Source organism: Sus scrofa, chromosome X (genome assembly GCF_054392235.1).
Source record: "Sus scrofa isolate SSC_HxYL_T2T_F1_AM1 chromosome X, Sscrofa_HxYL_maternal_Yorkshire_Landrace_v2.0, whole genome shotgun sequence".
Lineage (NCBI taxonomy): Eukaryota > Metazoa > Chordata > Mammalia > Artiodactyla > Suidae > Sus > Sus scrofa.
In genome coordinates, this window is record NC_139401.1 from 124,487,699 (window position 1) to 124,511,079 (window position 23,381).

At 42.1% G+C, this 23,381-nt stretch overlaps 1 protein-coding gene across 27 annotated transcripts in view; it reads right to left on the reverse strand.

Annotated features, from left to right (window-relative positions):
- The window catches only part of MCF2 (MCF.2 cell line derived transforming sequence), a 98,077-nt gene that overhangs the window by 20,825 nt on the left and 53,871 nt on the right, over nucleotides 1-23,381 (reverse strand). For 21 of the 27 annotated variants that reach the window (XR_014835172.1, XR_014835170.1, XR_014835173.1 and 18 more), the window contains 10 exons: nucleotides 22,237-22,284; nucleotides 19,269-19,306; nucleotides 16,219-16,307; nucleotides 14,356-14,422; nucleotides 13,309-13,424; nucleotides 13,122-13,191; nucleotides 11,249-11,341; nucleotides 6,583-6,675; nucleotides 5,334-5,459; nucleotides 4,255-4,476 (listed from right to left, as the gene is read on the reverse strand). Coding sequence is in view for 21 of the 27 variants with exons in the window: in XM_021080105.2 (XP_020935764.2) it covers nucleotides 4,255-4,476; nucleotides 5,334-5,459; nucleotides 6,583-6,675; nucleotides 11,249-11,341; nucleotides 13,122-13,191; nucleotides 13,309-13,424; nucleotides 14,356-14,422; nucleotides 16,219-16,307; nucleotides 19,269-19,306; nucleotides 22,237-22,284 (962 nt within the window). In the remaining 6 variants the exon portion in view is untranslated. The remainder of the gene's footprint in view (nucleotides 1-4,254; nucleotides 4,477-5,333; nucleotides 5,460-6,582; nucleotides 6,676-11,248; nucleotides 11,342-13,121; nucleotides 13,192-13,308; nucleotides 13,425-14,355; nucleotides 14,423-16,218; nucleotides 16,308-19,268; nucleotides 19,307-22,236; nucleotides 22,285-23,381) is intronic. The other 6 variants (XM_013986464.3, XM_021080104.2, XM_085007411.1 and 3 more) reach the window with 1 other exon arrangement.

Below are 23,381 nucleotides of genomic sequence, written 5' to 3' on the forward strand. Positions count from 1 at the left end.
AATGTGCATACAACAGTAGTATATATTGAAAAAGAAGACACAAACTGAAGGATGTACATCAAATAAACTAGAATGGTTGCTATGGGGGCAGACAGGAGATTAAGTGCGGAGAATGGCGATAAAAAGGAATGAAGGAAGGAGTGGAAGAATAAACGAGAAAGAACAAGACCTGCCGGCAACGTGCCGTGATTCCCATCAGAGCCTCTGAAGCCTGCTGCCTGGGGTGGAATCTGAGCTGTTCCACTTACTAGCCGTGCTCCTGAGTGAATGACTCGGCTCTCTGGGGCTTGGCTTGCCCATCCTCAAAATGGGATTAATAATTGTTCCTGCTTCACATACAGTTGCCACGTGGATTAAATGAGTTAACACTGATATCTGTAAGCACTTAGAACAGCTCCTAGCAAACAGCGAGCACTGTGTGTATGTTACACTTCAAGACATAGATGCCAATAATAAAATGCATGGGCTGAGGAATCTGAAGAACTCAAATGTCTCGAACTGACTGTGACTTTAGGGCCTTTCCATTGCACAGAAGCAGCTGACTTAAAATACAGCACACAATCAGCATACAGCGGTTGGGCCATAAAATTCCAACTGGATATGATGAAGTCAAAGCGACAGTTCCTTGAAAAGTACCAGAGAAGGAGAGGGAGGAGATTTTGAAACCAGTAACACAAACTGCTATGTAATTCACTGACTAGTCCTACTAGCAATTATTTAATCTGGAATCTTTTTTTTTTTTTCGTGCCCACGACATGTGGCAGTTCCTGGGCAGAGATCAAACCCACGCCACAGCAGTGACCTCAGCTGCTGCAGTGAAAACGCCAGATCCTCAACCAACTCCTCCACAAGGGAACTCCCTAATCCAGGAATGTCATAATAGGCAAGCACGAGCAAGGAAGAATAGTGAGGCTTATAAGAAATAGCCTAATTTCGATCTCTGTCAGCAGCATCACCATTTTCCTAGTAATCCTGGTCTAAATCCTTGCAGGCATCACTGACTAATCTCTTTTATTAAGGATACTAGGTATTGCTGGTGAATCAAAGAAAAAAAATCAGGCTGTTTATTTATTTGCTCTATCTAGTAAGTCAACAGGTCTGCCTGTTTACCTTCCATGGAAATCTTTCTTGCATCTATCCAACCCTCTGTTTCCATGGTAACCATCGTAGTTTGAACTCCCATGAACTGATTACCTCATAGCAGTCCATCCTTACCCTGATGTACTTTAGAAAATAATCTGTTGGTGTGCCCATCACTGCGACAAATTAAAGGTAAAAACAAAATCAAACCAGAAATCAATACATTTCAAACCAGACATCAAACCAGAAATGATGCATTAGGTAGTAACGAGGTCACTCCACAAATAAAAGGTGAACCACTTGGATTCGAGTCTGACAGGTCTATGAAGATAAAGTACCTTCCCTGGGAATAGATATATAGACAGCAAGAGATCTGAACCCTGTATGAGGTGAATCACAAATGACTGGTTCTCCAAATTTGTGGTTGCCAAGGGGAGGGAGAGAGAGTGGGACGGACTCGGAATCTGTTAATAGATGCAAACTATGGCGTTTGGAGTGGATAAGCACTGAGATCCTGCTGTTTAGCACAGGGAACTATATCTAGTCGCTTGTGATGGAGCATGATGGAGGATCATGTGAGAAAAAGGAACAGTTGGGCATTTGTTATGGAAACAGTGAGGGTTTTAAACAGCCGCTGCTGTGGGTTCAGAAGCGGAGCAGGGAGAGGCGACAGGGGGAGGAGGTCGGAGACCCAGCGCTGGACAGACACCCCGTTAGCAACAGCCTGACATCACTGACCCCCGGGACGAATCAAAAGCCCGGAGGGCCGGCTGCCCGGGGGGCCTCCCGACACGAAGCCCTCACGCCCGGCTCAGGACCGGCCCTTCCCAGCTTGCTAACAACTGAGAAACAAGAGGCTCGCGAGAAATGACGAGAATGATCGTCGTGCTTGGGGAATCGAGGCTAATAATTTTCCCTATGTTCCAAATTTCCTTTAACAAATGCTATATGGCTTTGACAGTGTAGAACTTGAAAGGTAAAACCAATTAGGTGTGAAAAAACATCAGATTTGCCAAGGACAGACTCGTATGAATTGGAAGCGCCTACTTGCCAAATGCCAACGCCATCCGAGAGTATCGCCAGCGACTTCCTCCAACAACACCGCTCTCATTTAATAGCAGACTCATGTTCGGACAGGATGGCAGTTGGGGTTATAGGTGAGGAGGAAGAAATTTCTAAGGATCAGACAGGACAGGTGTGGGTAGGATTCAGCTGCAGGTGGCTCTGGACACCCGGTAAGGGGGATGCTGGGCGGGGGCGGAGGGATACAAAGGGAACGTGCTAAGCATAGAAGTTAGCATTTTTTGGAGCTCCCGACTGCAGGTTAAAGGACCGGGAGTTGCCACAGCTGTGGTGTAGGTTGCAGCTACAGCTCAGCCGATTCAATCCCTGGCCAGGGAACTTCCATGTGCCACAGGTGTGGCCATAAAATAAAAAAATTTTTAGTTATCCATTTTCAAATTACATTGAGGAAAAGGAAGAAACGCTTTCCTCCTCGTCTCTCCTGTATGATAAAAGCTCCTTGCTACCAGGACCAAGCCCTCCACCCAGGACCACTGGTAAGAGTGCTGAGGTGAGGAGCCTGGGTCATGGGCCCCAATTTAAAACGGGCCTGTGCAGGCGCCCCCTTGGGGAAGACCCGGGATTGCAGCGGAGAGAACAGAAGGGAGGCCATGTTTCGCCCTGCTTCGCTCTCAGGGAGACAAGTTTGGCTTCACCTGCCTTCTGTCTAAGGCTTCTACTCAACAGAAAGAGACGCACACACATAGAAACCAAACTTACGGTTACCAAAGGGGCCAGGAGTGAGGAAGGGATAATTTAGGAGGTTGGGATTAACATACACACATTACCACACATAAAATAGATAACCAACAAGGATCTACTGTATAGCACGGGGAATCCTACTCAATATTTTGTCATAACCTATATGGGAAAAGAATCTGAGAAAGAATGCATATAGGTATAACTGAATCACTGTGCTGTACACCCAAAACTAATACAACATTGTCAATCAACTAGACTCCAATAATATTTATTTTTTTACTTTTTTTTATTTTGTCTTTTTGCCATTTCTTGGGCCGCTCCTAGGGCATATGGAGGTTCCCAGGCTAGGGGTCGAATCAGAGCTGTAGCCACCAGCCTACACACCAGAGCAACAGCAACGCGGGATCCGAGCCTCGTCTGTGACCTACACCACAGCTCAAGGCAATGCCAGATCCTTAACCCACTGAGTGTGGTCAGGGATCGAACCCACAACCTCATGGCTCCTAGTAGGATTTGTTAATCACTAAGCCACGACAGGAACTCCCTAAGTTATCGTAATTTTTAAAAAGCCGATGCTACATAAAAATCTGTGCTGTGGTTTCAAATGCCCCCCTCTGAGAAGCATGATAATAAATGAAATCTCATTTAAAAAAAAAAAGACTTCTACTTAAAATGTCATGGGTAGGAGGGTATGAAATGGGTGGTGAAGAGGGTCCAAGGGTATAAACTTGCAGTTATAAATTAAATTATAAAATAAGTAAGCGCCAGGGAGGCACTATCCAGCATAGTGACTCTAGTTAATAACACTCTACCGCATATGTGAAACTTACTAAATAAGAGAGTAGATCTTAAAAGTTCTTGTCGCAAGAAAAAAACATTTTTGTAACTATGTGTGGTGATGGATGTTACCTGGTGATCATTTCACAACACATATGAATACTGAATCATTACACTGCAAATCTGAAACTAACATTATGGTCCCTGTCAATTATGCCTCCATTTTAAAAAAGACTTAGCTTAAAAAAAAAAAAAAAAAAGATGGGGAGTTCCCATCGTGGCGCAGCAGAAACAAATCCAACTAGGAACCGTGAAGTTGTGGGTTCAGTCCCTGGCCTCGCTCAGTGGGTTAAGTATCCCTCATTGCCGTGAGCTGTGGTGTAGGTCGCAGACACAGCTCAGATCTGGCGTGGCTGTGGCTGTGGTGTAGGCCAGTGGCTACAGTTCCAATTAGACCCCTAGCCCGGGAACTTCCATATGCTGCAGGTGCAGCCCTAAAAAGAAAAAAAAAAAAAAAAAGGTGTGCAACTGAGGTATAAAAGCCAGTCTTTTGACATGAAAGAGTGTACAAGCTTGAATACCATACATGTATATATGAGAGAATATGACATAATACCATTCAAATTATCTTACTTTCAAACAGTGCTTAAAACTGTATGATGGGTATCTATCGGAGCCCTCTCCACTTTCGACACGCCTTTTGCAAAAAACAATGGCTTTTTCATACAAGAAAAGGTGCCGCTGCATTGGCTTGAATCTAGCAAAATCCTTCATTTTTGTAGCACCTTTCTTGTGCCCGATCCAGACGCTGAATGCACCCTGCGTTATCATCTTGCCCAACTCATTTAAATTTCCCTGGAATAGAAAAGCCAAAACTCATCAGCACAAGGCACAGCTACACATCCCCATCGCTCCCCTCAACAGCACAGTATTTAGCTCGAGCTACTAAAATCCTAAGCTGTAACTGAGAGGTTTCTGGGGTTGTTTACTTCCTTTTTTGGCCGCCCCGGGGCACATGGAGTTCCTGGGCCAGGGATCAGATCCGAGCTGCAGCTGCGACCTACACCACAGCTGCAACACCACCAGATCCTTAACCCACTGTGCGGGCTGGGGATAGAACCTGCATCCCAGGTTGCACCATAGCAGGAACTCCTGATTTATAGTTTTTAAGCTTTTATTCATGATAACTTTAAACACATTAAAACATGCCATGTGTCGCACGGCTGCAAAATAACTATGGGAGTAGGAGACAGAAGAGACCTCCTCTTCCCCGGCTTCATGGCTCTCAATTGTTTCCCCCATCCTGCTGGGCAAATGACATCTCCCAGGCCAGGTCTTCCCACTGTGTGGCGCTAACTCTAAAGATTCGATCGAAAAGAAAACCTTCCATCTCTGTCCTGGACTGGGGCAAAGGGCAACCCTGGGACCCTATGTCTCCTTAAAATAGATCCAAACATTCTGTCGAGTGGGACTTTCCGAGGTCTGCACTGGAGGGCAGGCCTTGTTAGGGGCAGGGGAAAGTCATAAATCCATGTGGCTGCTGATCCGAAGCCAATTTTCCACTTAGCATCATAAATAATAATGCTGACATTCGGATCCTTCATTTGTCTGCCTCTTACTTCGTATTTCTCAGTTGGTTCCAGGAGAGGAAAAAAGGGACGCTCACATGCTTAGCCCATAAAACTGCAACAAAATCATTAAAATTTACTTACAATATAACCATTTATTGCAATCTGATGCATAGAGTCATTAACCGACTTCAGTAAATCCAGCATCGTGTCAAGTGCCTCCTTTAATTGGACAGATCCTTCGCAGTCTTTGCTATATTTTAATAGCTCCTGTGATCAGAAGTCAAGAATTAGACTTAATATTAGACAGATATTAATAGCTGGAGAAAATGAAAACATTTTTGGCTAACATGCTTTCAAGGAGGAATCCAATGATAATGTCACTTTTTTTGAGTGATCTCTTTCATATGCTACTTGTCACTTTAATACTATTTTTTTTTTTTTTTTTTGGCTGCGCCCACAGCATGTGGAAGTTCCCGGACCAGGGACTTAACCTGTGACACAGCAGCGACTCAAGCCACTGCAGTGGCAACACCGCATACTTAACCCACTGCACCACCAGGGAACTCCCTCTACTATATTCAATAACAATGTCAGAACTGGGGAAGAAATGGAATAGTGACTAAACAGTATAAAGCAAAGGGCATTCAGTGCTTCTGGAGCTGGAGAACAGTAACTATTAGGACACATTAGAGATTAGTTTTTAAAGCAATTACACATTTTTTTGGTCCTCCATGCATAGCTACTTGTTTTATTCATTCTGCATATGCCATACAGCGCTGTGAAAATACATTTTAAAACAAGCTATGTTGTATTTTTACTTAACACGATTTTAGTAATGCTTTCACATGACTGAAGGGTGTGCCATTTTCACTTTTCATGGAGAAGGCCCACAGGAAATAGTCTCGAAACTCTAAGAAATAATCATTTAGCTCCTCTTAACAAGAGAGCTCCTTCAATTCACTCTAGCTATGCAAGTACTAGAGGCATGGGTGTAAAGCTAAGAATAGGGAGTCCTTTTAGCTACTTTTTTTGGCCACACCCACAGCATGCAGAAGTGCCTGGGCCACGGATCAAACCCGTACCACAGCAGCAACCTGAGCTGCTGCAGTGACAATGTCAGATCCTTAACCTGCTGAACCACACAGGAACTCCCCTTTTAGCTAATTGTCCATACAAGTCCCACTGATGTGTGTATAGTAGTTGCTGGAACTTTCACTGCTATTAAGAAGAACTAATTAGATTCTATTGCTAAATCCAGCCCCCCTCCACCCCAGTCAGTGAGCTTAGCTATTTCTAGTGCTTACTAGTCAGCGGCTTCCTTCTTAAGGGCTTTGTCATACCTGAGCCAAAAAAGTAAGTAAAGAAAGTAACAAATGCTTCATGTAATTACCTTCAACAGTAGCTGATATTTTGTGATCCGTTGCACTGGTTTCAGTAAATAGGAATCTAGACCAAGTCTGTGTTTTAATTTTCTTTGACATTCCTGTCATTAAAATAGAATTATCGATAAATTTATATTAAGACACATACCTATATAAATGCCAAGTGTTCACTGATTAGATCCAATTCTTATATCTCAAGGAAAATTTACCCAAAAAAATCACTGTTATATACAGTACGAAAATTTTATGAGGAAGTATATCGGAAAAACTACTGTGAACATTATTTCAAGATCTGAGAGGTAGAAAATCCCCAAATTTCAAAATCTAAAAAGTTTATATATATATATGGATAAATGTTTATATATATATATATATATATATATATATATTCACAATGATGTGGAATGTTTAAAAGGTAAGAAAGCAATAAATGACCATAGGTTAACATGACAAAGAAGTACTTCGATGTATCCAAGAAAATTAACAAAAGGCTTAGCTTCACAGGCCAAGACCCAGAAAAGAAATAGGTTGTACTGAATATAAATCAGGCTGAGTATGAGAAGAGTTTTTTTTTAATGTCACAAGAAAAATACAGCCCTTATCAAGTGGTGCTACATTTCATCTGATTATTGGCTCCCTGCCACTATAAATATAAGAGTCATGACTTTGGGGCCTGGGAACATTGCAGGGCCCATAATTAAGGCAAGATGGAGCTGGTTAGGACACAATGCGCGTATAGAAAGTGCAGAACAAAAAGAGAGGATACACCCATGTAAGATCCAGGACCCTCCTTTGGAAATGCATAAGATCCAATACATGGTCTAATTTAATTATCCAGGGTAAAAACAGTAGATCGGTACGTGTATTTAGCTCTCGTCACTCATGAAACCCAACTAAAATGATGGTTTTTACAAAGCAAAACCTAAAGTTACCCAGAAGAGACAGGAAAACACATCAACAAAATCTGGAAACGGGCAGAGGGAAAAGCCGGGGAACAATCGGTGTTAAAGAACGCGTCCCCCCACCCCTCCGCAAAGACGTCGCGGTCAGACACCAAAGTACCTTGGAAAGGTGGAGATAAAGATCGGGTTTGAAAAAAGACGGTTGTTGAAAATCTGTTAACGGAGTATTTAGGAGTTCCCGTTGTGGTGCAATGGGATGGGTGGTGTCTCTGCAGCACCAGGACGCAGGTTCAATTCCCAGCCCAGCACAGTGGGTTAGAGGATCCAGCCTTGCCGCAGCTGTGGCATAGGTTGCAACTGCGGCTCAGATCTGATCCCTGGCCCAGGAGCTCCATATGCCGTAGGACGGCCAAAAAAAGGAAGAAAAAAAAAAAGGAATTAGATACTAACTAGTGTTGCAATGGAGCCATCAGGCCCCTCATACACCACTGGTAGGAAAATGAAATGGTGCAGTCACTTTGGAAACCAATCCAAACGTTCTTCAAAGAGTTGAAGAGAATTACCATTGACCTAGCAGGCTCACACTCAGCTATGTGGCCAAGAGAAACGAAAATAACGGCCACGCAAAAACTCGGTACACAAAAGGTGGAGACAACCCAAATGTCTATCAACTGATGAGCGGGTAGCTAAAATGCAGACGTTCCATACAATGGACTGTTATTAGCCCATAAAATGGAATGACGTTCTGACACAGGCTACGGCATAGATGAACTATGAAAACATGACGCTGAGTGAAAGGAGCCAGACACAAAGATCACGTCCTTTAGGATTCCATTTAGACGAATTGTTCAGAACAAGCAAATCTACAGTGACAGAAAGTAGCTTAGTGATCGCAGAGGGCAGCAGGGCTGGAGGGAAGATAGGAGGTGACCGTTTTTTTGGTGGAATGATGAAAACATTCTTAAATTCATAGTGGTGACGGCTGCACAACATTGGGACTACAGTAAAGTTACCGAATTGTACGTGTTAAGAGGGTGATGTTTGCATTATTTTAATTACCTGTCAATAAAGCTGTTAGCCAAAAAAAGTAAATGAGCTTAAAAATCTAACAAGGACTTCCCGTCGTGGCGCAGTGGTTAACGAATCCGACTAGCAACCATGAGGTTGCAGGTTCAGTCCCTGCCCTTGCTCAGTGGGTTAACGATCCGGCGTTGCCATGAGCTGTGGTGTAGGTTGCAGACCCGGCTCGGATCCCGTGTTGCTGTGGCTCTGGCGAAGGCCAGTGGCTGCAGCTCTGATTCGACCTCTGGCCTGGGAACCTCCATGTGCCACAGGAGCAGCCCAAAGAAATAGAAAAAAGACAAAAAAAAAAAATTAACAAAAGCAGCAGCAGCAACAATAAGCATCTCAGACAGCCATGCCACTATGCACAGCGAGGTGGCTGCCTTCCTGTCCCCCTAGCAGAAGAATGGATGTTTCTCTGAAAAGAGGAGAGGGCCTTTGCACTAGGGAATACGATGTGCCATTGAGGGCAGAGAACCATATAGGAAGCAAAGAGATTACTTGTATATTTATGTACCAACCTGGAGACTCTCGGCTTTTTCCCCCACTTGGCTACCAGAACACTGGCAACCAGACCCTTATTCCCCAGCCAGCCGACTGGGGAGTCTGATCAGCCGGAGTGAAAGGACCTAAAGATACAGATACTGGGGATCGCCCCAAGGACAAATCATCTGACAGTGAGGCATGGTCATAAACCCACATATGCACAGGAAACTTCCCATAAGCTTTGTACTGCTTATTCCTAATGCAAGCAGACAACCAGATATCATCAGACATTTCAGGAAAGTGATAGAAACAAAATTTAAAAAAAAAGGAAAAACAACGTAAAGACAACAGAAACTATGCAGGGAGGAGAAAACTACTTTTGGGAGGAACAAAACTACTTTTAAAAGGAAAATCTATTTTTATTATCCTCATAGAGATAAGTGAAGATACTGAATTCATGAAACAAAAACAGGGTTCTATGAAGGAAACATTCAGAGAACAAAATGGGTAGAGGCTCTTCAAAATTAAAAACATGATGGCAGAAACAAAACTCTCAATAGAAGGACTGGAATATAAATCCCAGAAAACAGGGCAAGAAGACAAAATTCAAAGAGATCACCACAAGACTGGGAAAATAGCACAGCACTGTCAAATTTCAGAACCCTGAGCATAAAAGAAACTCTCATAAGCTTTCAGAGAAAGGACAAAAACTAGGTCATGGGCAAAGGAGCAAAAATCTCAATGGCATCAGATTTTTCAACAGCAACCCTGGAAGCTAGAAGACAATGGAGCATATACCTTCAAAATTCTGAGAAAAATGAGCTCTCACAAGGAATTCTATACCCAGCCAGGCTAGCAATCAAGTGTTAGGGTAGAACAAAGACATTTACAGACATGCAGGATCTCAAAAATGTTTACCTATCATGCACATTCTCAGTAAAGCTACTGGAGGATGTATTCCACCGAATAAGTGAATAAAACAAGTAAGAGAAAGATCTGGCACTTAGGAAACAGGAGAGCCCATGCAAGAGACCAGTGAACAGGCTCCCTCAAATGACAGTCACCAACATCCAAGATGGCAGCTGCACAACAGACCCAGTGAGTTGAGATGTGCAGGTCAGAACACTCTGGGAGAGATTGACTCGAGAAGAAATCCAGAGAAAATATAACATTTAAATGTACTAAGAAGAGGGAGTTCCTGCTGTGGATCTGTAGTAACAAACCCGGCTAGTATCCATGAGGCTGTGGGTTTGATCCCTGGCCTCACTCTTTAGGATCCAGCATTTCTGTGAGCTGTGGTATAGGTCACAGACATGGCTCAGATCCCACATTGCTGTGGCAATGGTATAGACCGGCAGCTGCAGCTCCAATTCAACCCCTAGCCTGGGAACTTCCATATGCTGCAGGTGTAGCCCTTAAAAGCAAAAAAAAAAAAAAAAAGAAAGAAAGAAAAAAATGTACTAAGAAGAGAATAATGTAACTCTCACAACTGGGAGAGTATAGAAGAGGGAAAAGGACACAGAAAATTAAGTGAAAAGACACTTGTTAGAAAAACAAAAGGGAAGGAAAGGCAGCCATCTTATCCCACATGATTCATCTGAGCACAGAAATTATGTAGTCTTTTAACGATGTATATCAATGTAACCACAGTTACACAATGTAACTATATTGGACTTCTGTTAAGAAAGCTAAATTGGGGGTGGGGGTGGGGGAGGGATGGAGTGTGGGTTTGGGATTAGCAGATGTAAACTAGTATATATAGAAGGGATAAACAACAAGGCCCTACTGTATAGCATGGAGAACTATATTAAACACCCTGGGATAAACCATGATGGAAAAGTATATGGAAAAGAATGTGTATAAATGTGTAATTGAGTCACTTTGCTGTACAGCAGAAATTAACGCAACATTGTAAATCAACTATACTTCCATACAATCAATGTTTTTAAAAAAGAAAGCTAAATCTTCTTCCATTGTGAGAAGTAGCAATATAAGCATGGTATTTGGAGATACGGAGGTAAATGCTAAAAAGAACAGAAAGTAGTTGCCTCTAGGGAGCAGCATACATGTTCGTGCACGTGTGTGTATATTTTGGGAAGAGCTGAACTGCCCTTTGATGTATACATATATATAAGTTACTTAAGGCAGAAAATGAATTTATAAATAAGAACTATCCTAGTGTCTTGCAGAAAGAGTACATCTGATACTTGAACAATTACTATACCTGGAAAAAGGCGCAATCTGAATACTTCTTCCAGATTCCCTCTGATCTGGGCTTGTTCTGACAATATTTCGCATACATTTGAAAATCATCTTTCTGTGATAAAAAGAAAATTCAAACCGATTACCAATTTGTAAGTATGTACTTTTCTTATCAAGAAAGGCTGAGCCAGAGTGAGGATGGCCAAGCATTACAGAGAAGGTGGCCTAAAGGGCCCGTCACGCTGGCAGCTGTTATATTTCAATGTCCATCATCAGACTGGATAGAGGGACACACAGAGCAATTATCCAAGGAACTTCAGAACTTCCACCTAGCAAGTTGAAGAGTTAGAGGAAGAAAAGCCTTCCCTGAATGAACTAGAAAACAGGCGACTTTTTTCATTACCGTGAGCTAATAGGGTACCAAGACCATGCTCTTCCTATGTTCTCAGTCTCTCCATTCCCTAGTGAATGAACTTATGGCTAAGTCCCGAGGTCCTTGGTCCCTCACAGAACATCTCCATTGTACCACAAACCTGCTAAGCACCTGCCCATGCTATTCTCTCTCGCTGGAATCATCTTTATTTGACCCTCAGTAGGCTACTGCCTACTCAACTCATTAGCATTCATCTCGTAAGTCATCTCTTCTAAATGCCATCATTTATAGCTCCAGTCCACGTCAGATGCACCTCTTCTTAGCTCCTATAGGACCCTTTGTATATCTCTAACATAGTACAACTCACACCGTACACAATGGATTCCCTGTGCACAAAGAGTCTTGATATTCCACATCGCCTACTGCAGTGCTCGGCACATAGCAGGTATTCAGTAGACTGCTGTTGAATGAATGAACACATCAACAGGCATTTCGTTAAGCACTACTGGGTGCCAAGAACTCCGCTGACCTTGTCAGAGATACAAAAATATATAGGATGTGGACCGTGCCTCAAACAGTTTTCCATCTAGTTGGAGAAAGAATTCATGAATACATGTAAAGATGTGCAGGAAACGTAAACTTCCCAACGAGTAACACAGACATTAAGCACAACAGGAGTTCAAAGGAAAAGGGGGCTGCTGTTGCTTAGGGACGTCAAAGAAGAACGTGGCCATAGTTTAAATGCATTTAACGTTAGGATATGCTGAGAAAGCTTCAGCCGTATCCTTATTATCTTCTCACTCCACAACCACCTTCTGAGATAAGCTATCTCCTCGGAAGCTTTCAGTGATCACCTCTATCAAACCGACTCTCAAATCAAGACAGAACTGCTCTTTCAGGAAAAAGGAGGACCTAGATACACAGAGCCTACTCTGAGAGAAAACTCTAATGGAGGAAGGTATGATTGCAAAGCTTGGAAGTCAGTTGTCCTAACTACACTCTTGGGACCCAAAGAAATGAGTCCTCCTGAATGAGCCCGTAGAATAAAAAGAACAGATGGCCCCCTGTTTTGCAAAGTTCCTATGATAGATGCCTTGCTGTCTGAAAGCCAGACTATACTTGATTCGAAGACTTGACAGGTATTAGGGGGTATATCAAGGCATCGCTTAGGCTAAAAATTAACCAAGCCAAGAATGGTTGTGCTAAGATAACCCCAACTCTCACATCTTCACAGCCAGGATGGTCCTTGGACTCCTGGGATCACCCACGGGTCAGTAGTCACTAGCTGAGCCATTCAAGCATTTGATGCCACCGAATGAAGTGCCTATTTGCATGTTCGAATACCCCATTGCTATAACAAGACTTAGTTTAGGACTAAATACTTGCTAGAGTGATGTGTCTTCTCCAAAGACACAAAGACAGAAAAAATATTGCCTACCTTGCCCCTAAATCTGTTCTGATAAAACAAGCTGTTGTGTTGGTGGCCCATATTCACACAGTTTTAAATAAACATCGAACTAACCCTTTCCAGGAAGCAAAGTCCCACTCTTTCCGGAGCATCAACGCAATTTTCCAGACTGCTCATGAAAATGCTGTAAAAATTTCAAAGGAAAAAAAGTGATAGAATTTTATGTGAAATACACTAAACTGGTCAATAACCCTTTAAATAATAATCATGAAAGAGAAACTTCAACTCAGTAATTACATACTTGTTATGGAATTCATATATTTCTGCCATATTTCCAAAGAGAACATCCTTTTTATTTCTCAGGAGAGGTGGCATAAGATCAAACATCTCTGGATTATCCATCTCCGCTCTATAGCCCTACCCAAAATAAATACATTTATTCACTTAAAAAAATATTCTCATTAACACTTGATTGGGCCACCAAAGGCATGGGTACAGCAGAATATATAGAGGATTATTGGGTAAAGCGGGTTGTAATTTTAACATTTAAATCTTCTAGTTCCCCAGATGATCCTATCTAAAAATAACAAACAAACAAACAAAAAGCAAAAACAGAATCATGGCCAAGAGGAACAGACTTGGGATGGATGGGCACTTGCAGGGGGGGTTGGGGATGCAAACTATTCTATTTGGAATGGATGGGCACAGGGAAATGTGTGTGACTGGGTCACTCTGTTGTACAACAGAACTTGGTGAAACATTGTAAATCAACTATACCCTGATAATAACAATAATAAATGGGAAAAATAAATAAATCTCCTAGTTCCCAAAGTTATCCACTATTATCATTATTATTCCCATTGTTATTATTATTACTTCGATAGGATAAGGAAGTCAAGGTTTTTCACTCAGTTGGTTAAATCAAGTGCTGGCTCTTTGGCCTTCAGGGTAGCTTATAGTATAGGAAACAAAATAGAAACCAGGTATGAAACATTATATGATGAGTTATTAACGTCTCCTTAAACAAGCGATAAGTGGGTTTTCTCAGACTGAGTTAATATTATGACATTTCTATCAAATGAGTATTTTTTTCTCCCATTTTTAGCGCTTTACATCACAATCTGTAAATAGCACCCTGGGAATACTTATAACAATCTGTTATATTCCTAAGAGGGCAACTTATCTCTTCTGTAATAAATTCTGAACCCACAAGTCTCCCTGCTGAGGGAGAACCTGAAATATGGACCTTTAGCCAACAATCAAGGAAGGAGAAAGAAAGAGAAGTCTGACCAAAGCACCTCCTAATGAATGTGGGAAAAGACGAGAAAACACAATCTGAGTCACTTACCAACAAAACAGTAAACAGTTCCCGAACATACACCCTCTCTGTCTGTACCAGCTCATTTAGGACATGGCTAAAATGAAAGGACCATATCTGTCAGTTATTTTATGGTATAAGAATTGTTTTATGACATGTCACTTATTATAAGTGGTCTAAGATGAAAAGTGGTAATGCCGGGCACCTACCAATGGTTAGGGTTTTATCATCAAAATATAAAACTAATTCTGTGGTTTCTGGAATAAATACCACCCACAAGACTCTTTAAAATACATTGAAAAGAAACAGGAGTGGGGCTCAGGAGCTATTTTTAAATGAAAAAAACATTTTACTTCTAACTCACTAAGCTTAAGAATCAATTTACGGGGTGTTCCCATCATGGCCCAGTGGTTAGTGAACCCGACTAGCATCCATGAGGATTCAGGTTCGATCCCTGGCCTCGTTCATTGGGTTGAGGATCCGGCGTTGCCGTGAGCTGTGGAGCAGGTCGCAGACACAGCTCGGATCCCGCGTTGCTGTGGCTCTAGCATAGGCTGGCAGCTATAGTTCCAATTGGACACCCAGCCTGGGAACCTCCATATGCCACAGGAGTGGCCCTAAAAAGACAAAAGACAAATAATAATAATAATAATAATCAATTTACTAAAAACTCATAGTATCTATTCCTAAAAATCTGGGGAATATTTTTTTGGACAGCACAGTTTCTATGCTATAGTTCCCCTTGCCTCAGGGAAAAAATAATAATAATAGCATTTCAGGCACAATTTTTCCTTTTTTCCCAGTAATGTTCTGGAATTTTCCAAGATACATTGTGGATTTATCATACTGGTTTTCCCAAATATAGATCATACTTAAGTTTCTGTAGTGGTTTTGTTTACTGTCTTTTAAAAATAAAATTCATTTTCCTTCCAATGCAATTTCCAATTGACATCATATTTACAATTTACAACTTATATCACTCCCTGATATAAGTAACTTGTTTAACTTAACTTCTATCCTTGGCTGCTTTTTAACTTTTATACTTTTAAGCATTAACATTTAACAATCTTTGAATGTGTGTGTATATATATAGTATATATTATAATGTGCGTGTATACATATATGATATGTAACATTTTATATATATATATTTCACTTGTTCCAAAACACTGGTTACTCAAGATTGCGATCTAAAACTTAAAAGGTGAATATATTTTTTTGGTCTTTTTTGTCTTTTTAGGGCTGCACCCACAGCATATGGAAGTTCCCAGGCTAGAAGTCGAATCAGAGCTGCAGTTGCCAGCCTACACCACAGCCATAGCAATGCGGGATCCAAGCCGCGTCTGCAACCTACACCACAGCTCACAGTAACGCCGGATCCCCAACCCACTGAGCAGGGCCAGGGATCGAACCCACGTCCTCATGGACACCAGTTGGGTTTGCCAACCCCTGAGCCAAGACGGGAACTCCAAAAGGTGAATACTCTTATGTGTGGACTATTAACCTAATAATATAAAAATTAACAAATATAAAAATATTAACATAATAATTATAAAAGTGAACAATGATTCCCGTTAGCATCTATAAAATCACACTGTGTATCTATATAACCCCTGCAGTTTCTGAAACACTGACCCATTCATTCTCATCTCTTTCATAAAAGAGGAGACTAAGATTCCAAAAAGGTCAAGTGAATTTTCAAACCCCCAAAACAGAGGGGAGGTGGGCCAGGCCCAAATCCAGGACTTGTGACACATTTAGTGCACGTTTCATGACTCGCAGTAGAACCCCATTCTGTGAATTCAAAATTCTAAGCACATTTGCCTTGAACACTGAATCAGAGCCTCCTACTGGTAGATGTGTATAGGGTTTATGTTAATAAATAAAAGATACTTCTTTAAAACATCCAAGCTATTGTCATTGTCCAAACTGGAGGACTGAGCAGAAGCTCGCTTCTCCCGACAATCATGCACCACTTCAATCTGAAATGAAAATAAAAGTAACATTAGCATCTATGTACGTCCAGTTCTTCCTCAGGGAAATCTAGCTCAAATTTAAGTTCTACGTGCTAACTATGTACATAAATGGGAGAATAACACTATAATCATGATCTTTTCAGAAACCACTTTGACATGTACGAGTTTGAAAACAATGTCAGTTGCCAAAGGGGACAGAATTAAGATACTCATTAAAATTTACTTTATGTTACTTAACATGTTTCATTTCTTTGCTGCTTTGGGGAAATGAGGTTAATTCATAAAAACAAACAAAATAAAGGTGATGGTCCAGGTAACTAAAAAGTTTATTCACTGAAGAACCCAAATGGCTTTTTCACCCTGATTTTATCATGGAAACCTGAATCCTTGAATTCTTTCACCAAGGGCACACAGATATCACTGACCCTTTTCCTAATGACTCAGTGGCATTGTCATGAACATGAAGGATATGATAAAATCGAATGATACATTCCAGGACTAATAAGACGTGCAGAACTGTCCATTGCGTCTCAAAAGGGCTGTGACCTCTTCATCTTTCTCCGCTCTCCGCCACATGTCACCTGATGCTGCAAGTGACCTTCCGGATCCTAAAGCACTGCCTTATTGTGCAGACTCAACGGGACTCGGACTGCCCTACTGAGTCCATTGCATGAAATCTGTGATGATTATTTGCTCTTCAGAAGCATGTTCCAGGACTCTTGGCTGTACTGAACAGCTGAGCTTGCAAAAGGCTTCACCTCCAAATAAACGGAGCGTTACTTCATAACAACTACAACTGCAAATGAAGTACAGGATCTACCAGCTAAAAAGCATCTCCGCGAAATGCGAGGCACTTCTCACTGATACATGGAGAAGGGAACATTCTTTGATGGCTTTCTATATACTGTGCAGGCACAGTCCTAGGTGCTTACCACACATCATTATAGCTAATCCTCACGGCAATTCAGCGAGTGATGACACACTGATCCCCATCCCCATCTTACAGATGGGAAAACTAAGGCTCAGAGAGGTTTAGCAACAGGGCCAAGTTTCCCTAGTAAGTGACGAAACAGAGTCGAACCCATGGTCAGCCACCATTATCATGCTCCTTCTTTAAAGGTGTGTTTGGTTTCTGTCTGCTCGAGGTACCAAGGGTTATCATTATTTTAATACTATAATTAAGACTGAAAATACTGCATACTCTGCTTATCAGATAGGTATGTGCCGTTTACTCCGAACAGATTTTTGAAATCCCAGTTTAGAAAGTTTTGAAATATATACTTTTTTGGGGTTTTTGTTTGGGGGTGTTTTTTTGGCCACAGGCCACAGCATGTGGAAGCTCCCTGGCCAGGGATTGAACCTGAGCAGCAGGAATGACAACTGCTGGATCCTTAACCCATTGAGCTACACGCAAAGTCTGAAATATATACTTTCAAAAGCCTAAGGATGTGTAAATTGACTTGAATTGGAAGAATATGTACACTTTGGAAGTGAGTTTACCAGCTAGAAACCTCACCAGGAAAATGTATAAAGTCACAGCATCCTATTTTTCCACCCGGGGGATATGAAATGAATAAATACACATAGTGGGATAATAAGGCAGCCACGACTTGAAACTAGAACCAAAAGACATGTAAGACTATAGGATGTGGCATTCGGCCTGTTTTCCCCCTTGAAACCAGAAGCTATGGCTATACAGCCTCATAACCAGACATAATGTGTCCATACAGGCCCTTTACTAGCCTGCTCATAATTGTATAAAACTCTTAGAATGTTATTATACCACACACTATTCAAAGTACTTCATAAATATTAGATTATTTTATCTTTATGCTAACTCCACAATGAGGATATTCTATTATTACCTCCATTTTATAGATAAGGAAACTGAGTTCTAGAGAATTTACCCAAGGTTATAAAGCCAGTAAGTGCTGGAGCTGGGATTAGAAATCAGGCAGTCTAGGAGTTTCCTTGTGGCACAGCAGGTTAAGGATCAGCATGGTCACTGCTGTGGCTCGGGTCATGGCTGTGGTACGGGTTTGATCCCTGGCCCAGGAACTTCCACATGCCGTGGGTGTAGCCAAAAAAAAAAAAAAAAAAAAAGCCAGGCAGCCTAGCTGTACAGTCTGTATCACTGTGTCACTATGCCATACTGCCTCATGGAGACACGTTCTTGTCCCTATTTACTGTCACAAACGCACACACACAATGTAGGGTGCTCTAGTTAGGAGGAGGCTGCTCTCTGCAGATACCAGAATACCATGGATAACGGAGAAGGAATCGTGAATCCATCCAGAAATGAACAGATGTCTTTTTTGAGCCCAGAGAATGGTCCATTAGACCCTGTCCTTTGTCTGCGTTGCACACTTGCAGGATTGGAATCACTTTCTTTTTTCCTTTTACAGCCCCACTTGCGGCATATGGAAGTTCCTGGGCCAGGGATCGAATTGGAGCTGCAGCTGTGGCCTATGCCACAGCCATGGTAACACCAGATCTGAGCCCCATCTGCAACCTGTGCCACAGCGCATGGCAATGCTGGATCCTGAACCCACCGAGTGAGGCCAGGGATTGAACCCACATTCTCACAGAGACTACACTGGGTCCCTAACCAGCTGAGCCATGACAGGAACTCCCTGGAATCACTCACGAAAGAAATCTTCTTTTGTAGAAAGGCGTAACACTTGTTTAAGTTAATTGAGGTGAGGGCGAAAAGAGAAGCTAGAACGTGTATGAGATGTTCGACAGAAATTATTCTGAACTTGAGCCAAGATTTGAGAAACTACTCATATATCTGGGGCTATGCCAGTACAGCAATTAGACACAATGCAGCAGCAGCTTTTTCTCTTAGATTAAATAAGCTTTCAAGTGCACAATATTGCGTTAGTGAATTAAAATAGGGTTTTAGCCCCACCCTGATTCTGCGACTGCAGCAATAAAGCCACTTTTGAATTAATTAATGATATTTACTTTTAAGTTGCTCTGATTTTGTCTCCAAGTCTTCTTCCCTGGGAGAGAAAATATGAAAGAAGAATTTCAAACTAGAATGAAAATCAACGCTTTTCACAAAAACACGTGCATGTTTGTTAACTAGAGAGATATTAATATTTAACCTGTTTATATCAGCACTTTTAAATCACATTATACATAACAGATGATAGGTTAGCCTTCTCTGTATGACTTTAACTTCTGACAGAGCATGATTTTGCTATGTATTCACCCATTCATCGAACATTTGCTGGCTTGCCAAGCAGACATGAAGCTAAGCGGTAGTACTCAGAATTATTCGGAGATTTAGTGTTCATTCTTGTACATAAGCATTTCATCAGATTGTAGCTCAGTGACTGAGTCAAAAAGAGCTCTGGAAAAGACAATCTCGATTCAACTAATACTTCGAGCATCTAACATTTCTTGGGCAATTACTACGTGCTGAGCACTATCATAAGCCCCGCATGTGCATTTTCTTTTCTAATCTTCAAATCAAGCCTAAGAGATAAGTACTACTTCTACCCCCATTTTCTAAGTAAGTAACTAAGATCTAAGAAGCAGAAGCGGCACCTAAGTCTGTAGAGTCTGCTGTCCGAATTCGTCTTTCTAACCACTATATAAAACAAACGTTGCTGAAGGACATTAAAATGCTAAAACAAAATAAAACAAAACAAAACCGCTTCATCGAAATCCCAGGCTTTCATCCTTCTGTTCGTCCTGTGGAATGATGACTCTTTCTGTTCTCTTGACCAAGGGTGAGCCCCTGCGTTAGGAGCAAGGAGTCCAGATGTTCCTCCAAAGCCCGGAGCGTGGTCCAGGCGAAGACTAGGCCGCTGAAGTTCCTAATTCTCAGCGCTGCTCCAAAGGGTGCTACCCGCCCAGGCTGCACACACCTCTTCTCTCCATGGAAGGGACGCATTTTTGTCCTTTGCCCCCCTTGGTGGGAGCCACCACAGGGCCCCTCAAAGAGAGACGCTGCCAAGTTCTCTACATCTTATCCTTCACTTCCATTTATTCAAAACTCTATTTTATATAGGCATCTTCACCTTTTTATAATGTATAGGTAAATGTATAACTATAAATTAGACTTAGTGGCAACTACCAGAAAATCAGTTTCTCAGTAGATACTGCTGTCTGTCACTTTAAAGAACCTTGATAAACAGAGATCCAAGGTTATTTACAAAGGGAATTTAGGGAGCTTTACTAATTAGCTTTACTAAACAATTCTTTGCAAATACATTAAGAGGTGAAAAAGAAGTATATATATAACTTAGGAGGGATGTATCTTTTTCTGAAAAGCAAGGTAGATGCCTTCATTCTTTTAACAATGTGTGTATATATATATATAATTGTTATATATAATTATTGTCATTTATATATATTATGTATGTTGCACGTGTTATATAAATATATATACAGCATATACCTTATATCTATGTTATGATGTGTCTGTATGTTATATATACATGCGATCATTGAGCACCTATACTCCTTGCTAAGCTCTATGTTTGATGCTGGGGATACAGACATGAACTGTATGTACACAGTCCCTGCTTTTCCAAAGCTTACAGTCTAGCAAGAGAGACAGAAAACAGGCAATTACACTCAAGCTGGGGAGAAATAAAGGGAGGCTCGTTACCACCCGGCATGAATGCCTGACCAAACTGGGGTGCAGCGGAGGAGGAGAGGCAGGAAGGAAAAGTTACCTGAAGGAAGTGAGTCAGGAAATGTGCTGGGGGCGCAGGAGTGCGCAAAGGCAGAAAGGAGAGGGGAGGGAACCGTGTTCCAGAGAGAACAGTATGTGTCAAGTCCAAACACGACCGGGGCCATCTGAGAAGGGAGGGTGGGAAACGGGGAGGCTGCTGTCGAGGCCAACAGCTGGCTGTTGGCTTGGATTAGGGAAGCGGCAATGAGGGCTGGCTGAGGGCCGGAAAGAAGCGGGTTTTCGGGCCTGGCTGGAGCGGGGGGCATGAGTGAGAAAGACGAGCCAAGGGCCCAGGCGTGGGCAATGGCAGGACTCTCGGTGCTGGAAGAGGAGAAGGTCTGCAGAGGAAATGGCATCAGTTTGGGGCATGCTGAGTGTGAGGGGCCCATAGGAAATTCAGGAGGCAACCTGTACACGCAGAGACGCGGACGTTCAAGAGAACTACAGCAGAGCTAGAGACTGAGGAGCTCAAACCGCATTCTACCCTCACACGGGAGGTTCCACCCCAACCTCCCTCTGTATTAGATGTGAATTCAACAAGTATCGATAACATCCCGCTAGGTGCCAGGCACTGTGCTAGAGACAAGATTCTACTTGATGCAAACTAATCAAAATAAACGAACAAAAACAACAACAAAAAAACCAGTTTGACTTCTTTTATGAAAAAATAACACGTCTATTGATTTGACCAAATCTCAGCTATGTGGCTTAGCAATTAAAAGTCTTGAAGACAGATTTGGGGCCGACTGTGATACTCTCCATTACTCACAGACCAGTTAGGTAAAAGGAACACTGTTTATCTCGTAAACAATGCTCTGATTTAATTTAGCAACCAGGACGGATAGCAGATTAAAATCATTTATCCGTCCGTGTCATGTATTCAGTAAGCTGCCTTCTTCCTCATGAACACATCAGGCAGCTCTAAATGGAGGTAAATCCAAGCTACTCCCAACAAACAGAGTCGCTAAAATGAAAGCAAGCCATGTTTTACCGTTGCCAATTATTGTTCTTGTTTCTTAAGAGCGGTCATTTGATGCAAGAGAATAATCTACTTCTCACATAGTTATTTTCCAAGGTAATTTTAATACGGAGAGGATAACGGTTGGTTATTATGGGGAAAAGGGGGAAAGCGCATCGTAGGCAGGACGCAAGAATGAATCGCTGCTGGGTTTAGATGCCAAACTGGTTTTTCACACATACACAAACTCAGGAAATGTACTGACGAAAAGTAATAAAGATGGGTACCTTTTGAAAAAAGTTTACATGCTTGAAAGAAAGAGTATCCAACTCCCACTGCAGAAAAAAAGTGTAATGCCATTAAATAAGAATATCAGAAAGAAAAAAAAATGAAACAACACAAAACAAAATGTACTTTTAGTGACTAAGGCCTTGAGTGGGTCTTGGGGCAGTTTCTCCAGAACCCTGAGCCTCAAGCCAAGGCGCCCCACTTCCAGAACTTCATCAGAGGAGTTGAGCTTTCGGCGGACCCCAGAGCAAGAAGCCGGAGTCAGAGGGAAGGAAGACTCTAGTTTATATGCTACAATTTTTTTTTTCACTTTGTCTTCACAACAACACTCTGGAAGTCAGGAGGTCTTATTGTTCCTATTTTACAGACAAGGAAACCAAGGTAAAAGCATCAGAAGAGGTTAGGTGAACTGCCCAAGGTCACATACCCTGTAAATGGAGCCAGAAATCTAACAGGGGTCTGTCTTCCGCTGAGGAATTATCACCTGCTAGTTTCAGTCTCATAGCTGTTGGTTTTTTATCCAACACGTGGTTTTTTGTTCCTTTTATTCTTTTCCCCAGTAGTTTCTTAGTACTGCGTTATTCATAGATTTATTTGTGGGTATGTTTTTATATTTAATAACTATTCACTATATAGCTTTTACCATCTTAGCCTTGTTACCTGCTCTCATCACCTCATTTTAATCTGATCCATGCTGGCGCTGCGCTGGATTTTTTTTTTTTCTTTTTGTCTTTTTGCCATTTCTTGGGCTGCTCCCGCGGCATATGGAGGTTCCCAGGCTAGGGGTCCAGAGCCACAGCAACGCGGGATCCGAGCCGCGTCTGCAACCTACACCACAGCTCACGGCAACGCCGGATCGTTAACCCACTGAGCAAGGGCAGGGACCGAACCCGCAACCTCATGGTTCCTAGTCGGATTCGTTAACCACTGTGCCACGACAGGAACTCCCTGCGCTGGATTTTTATATTCATTACACCTGGCTCAAGCTTTCTCTTATTTTCAAAGCAGTTCCCATGCATTAGTCAAGTCTCTGATTCTCTCAGATCAAAGAGACGGAACTTGGTCCCACGTTCACCCGTTCCACTCACTCAGGGCCCCAAAGACCAAATTACTTTCCCCTAAGTAGCCTCCGAGGCAGCCCAAG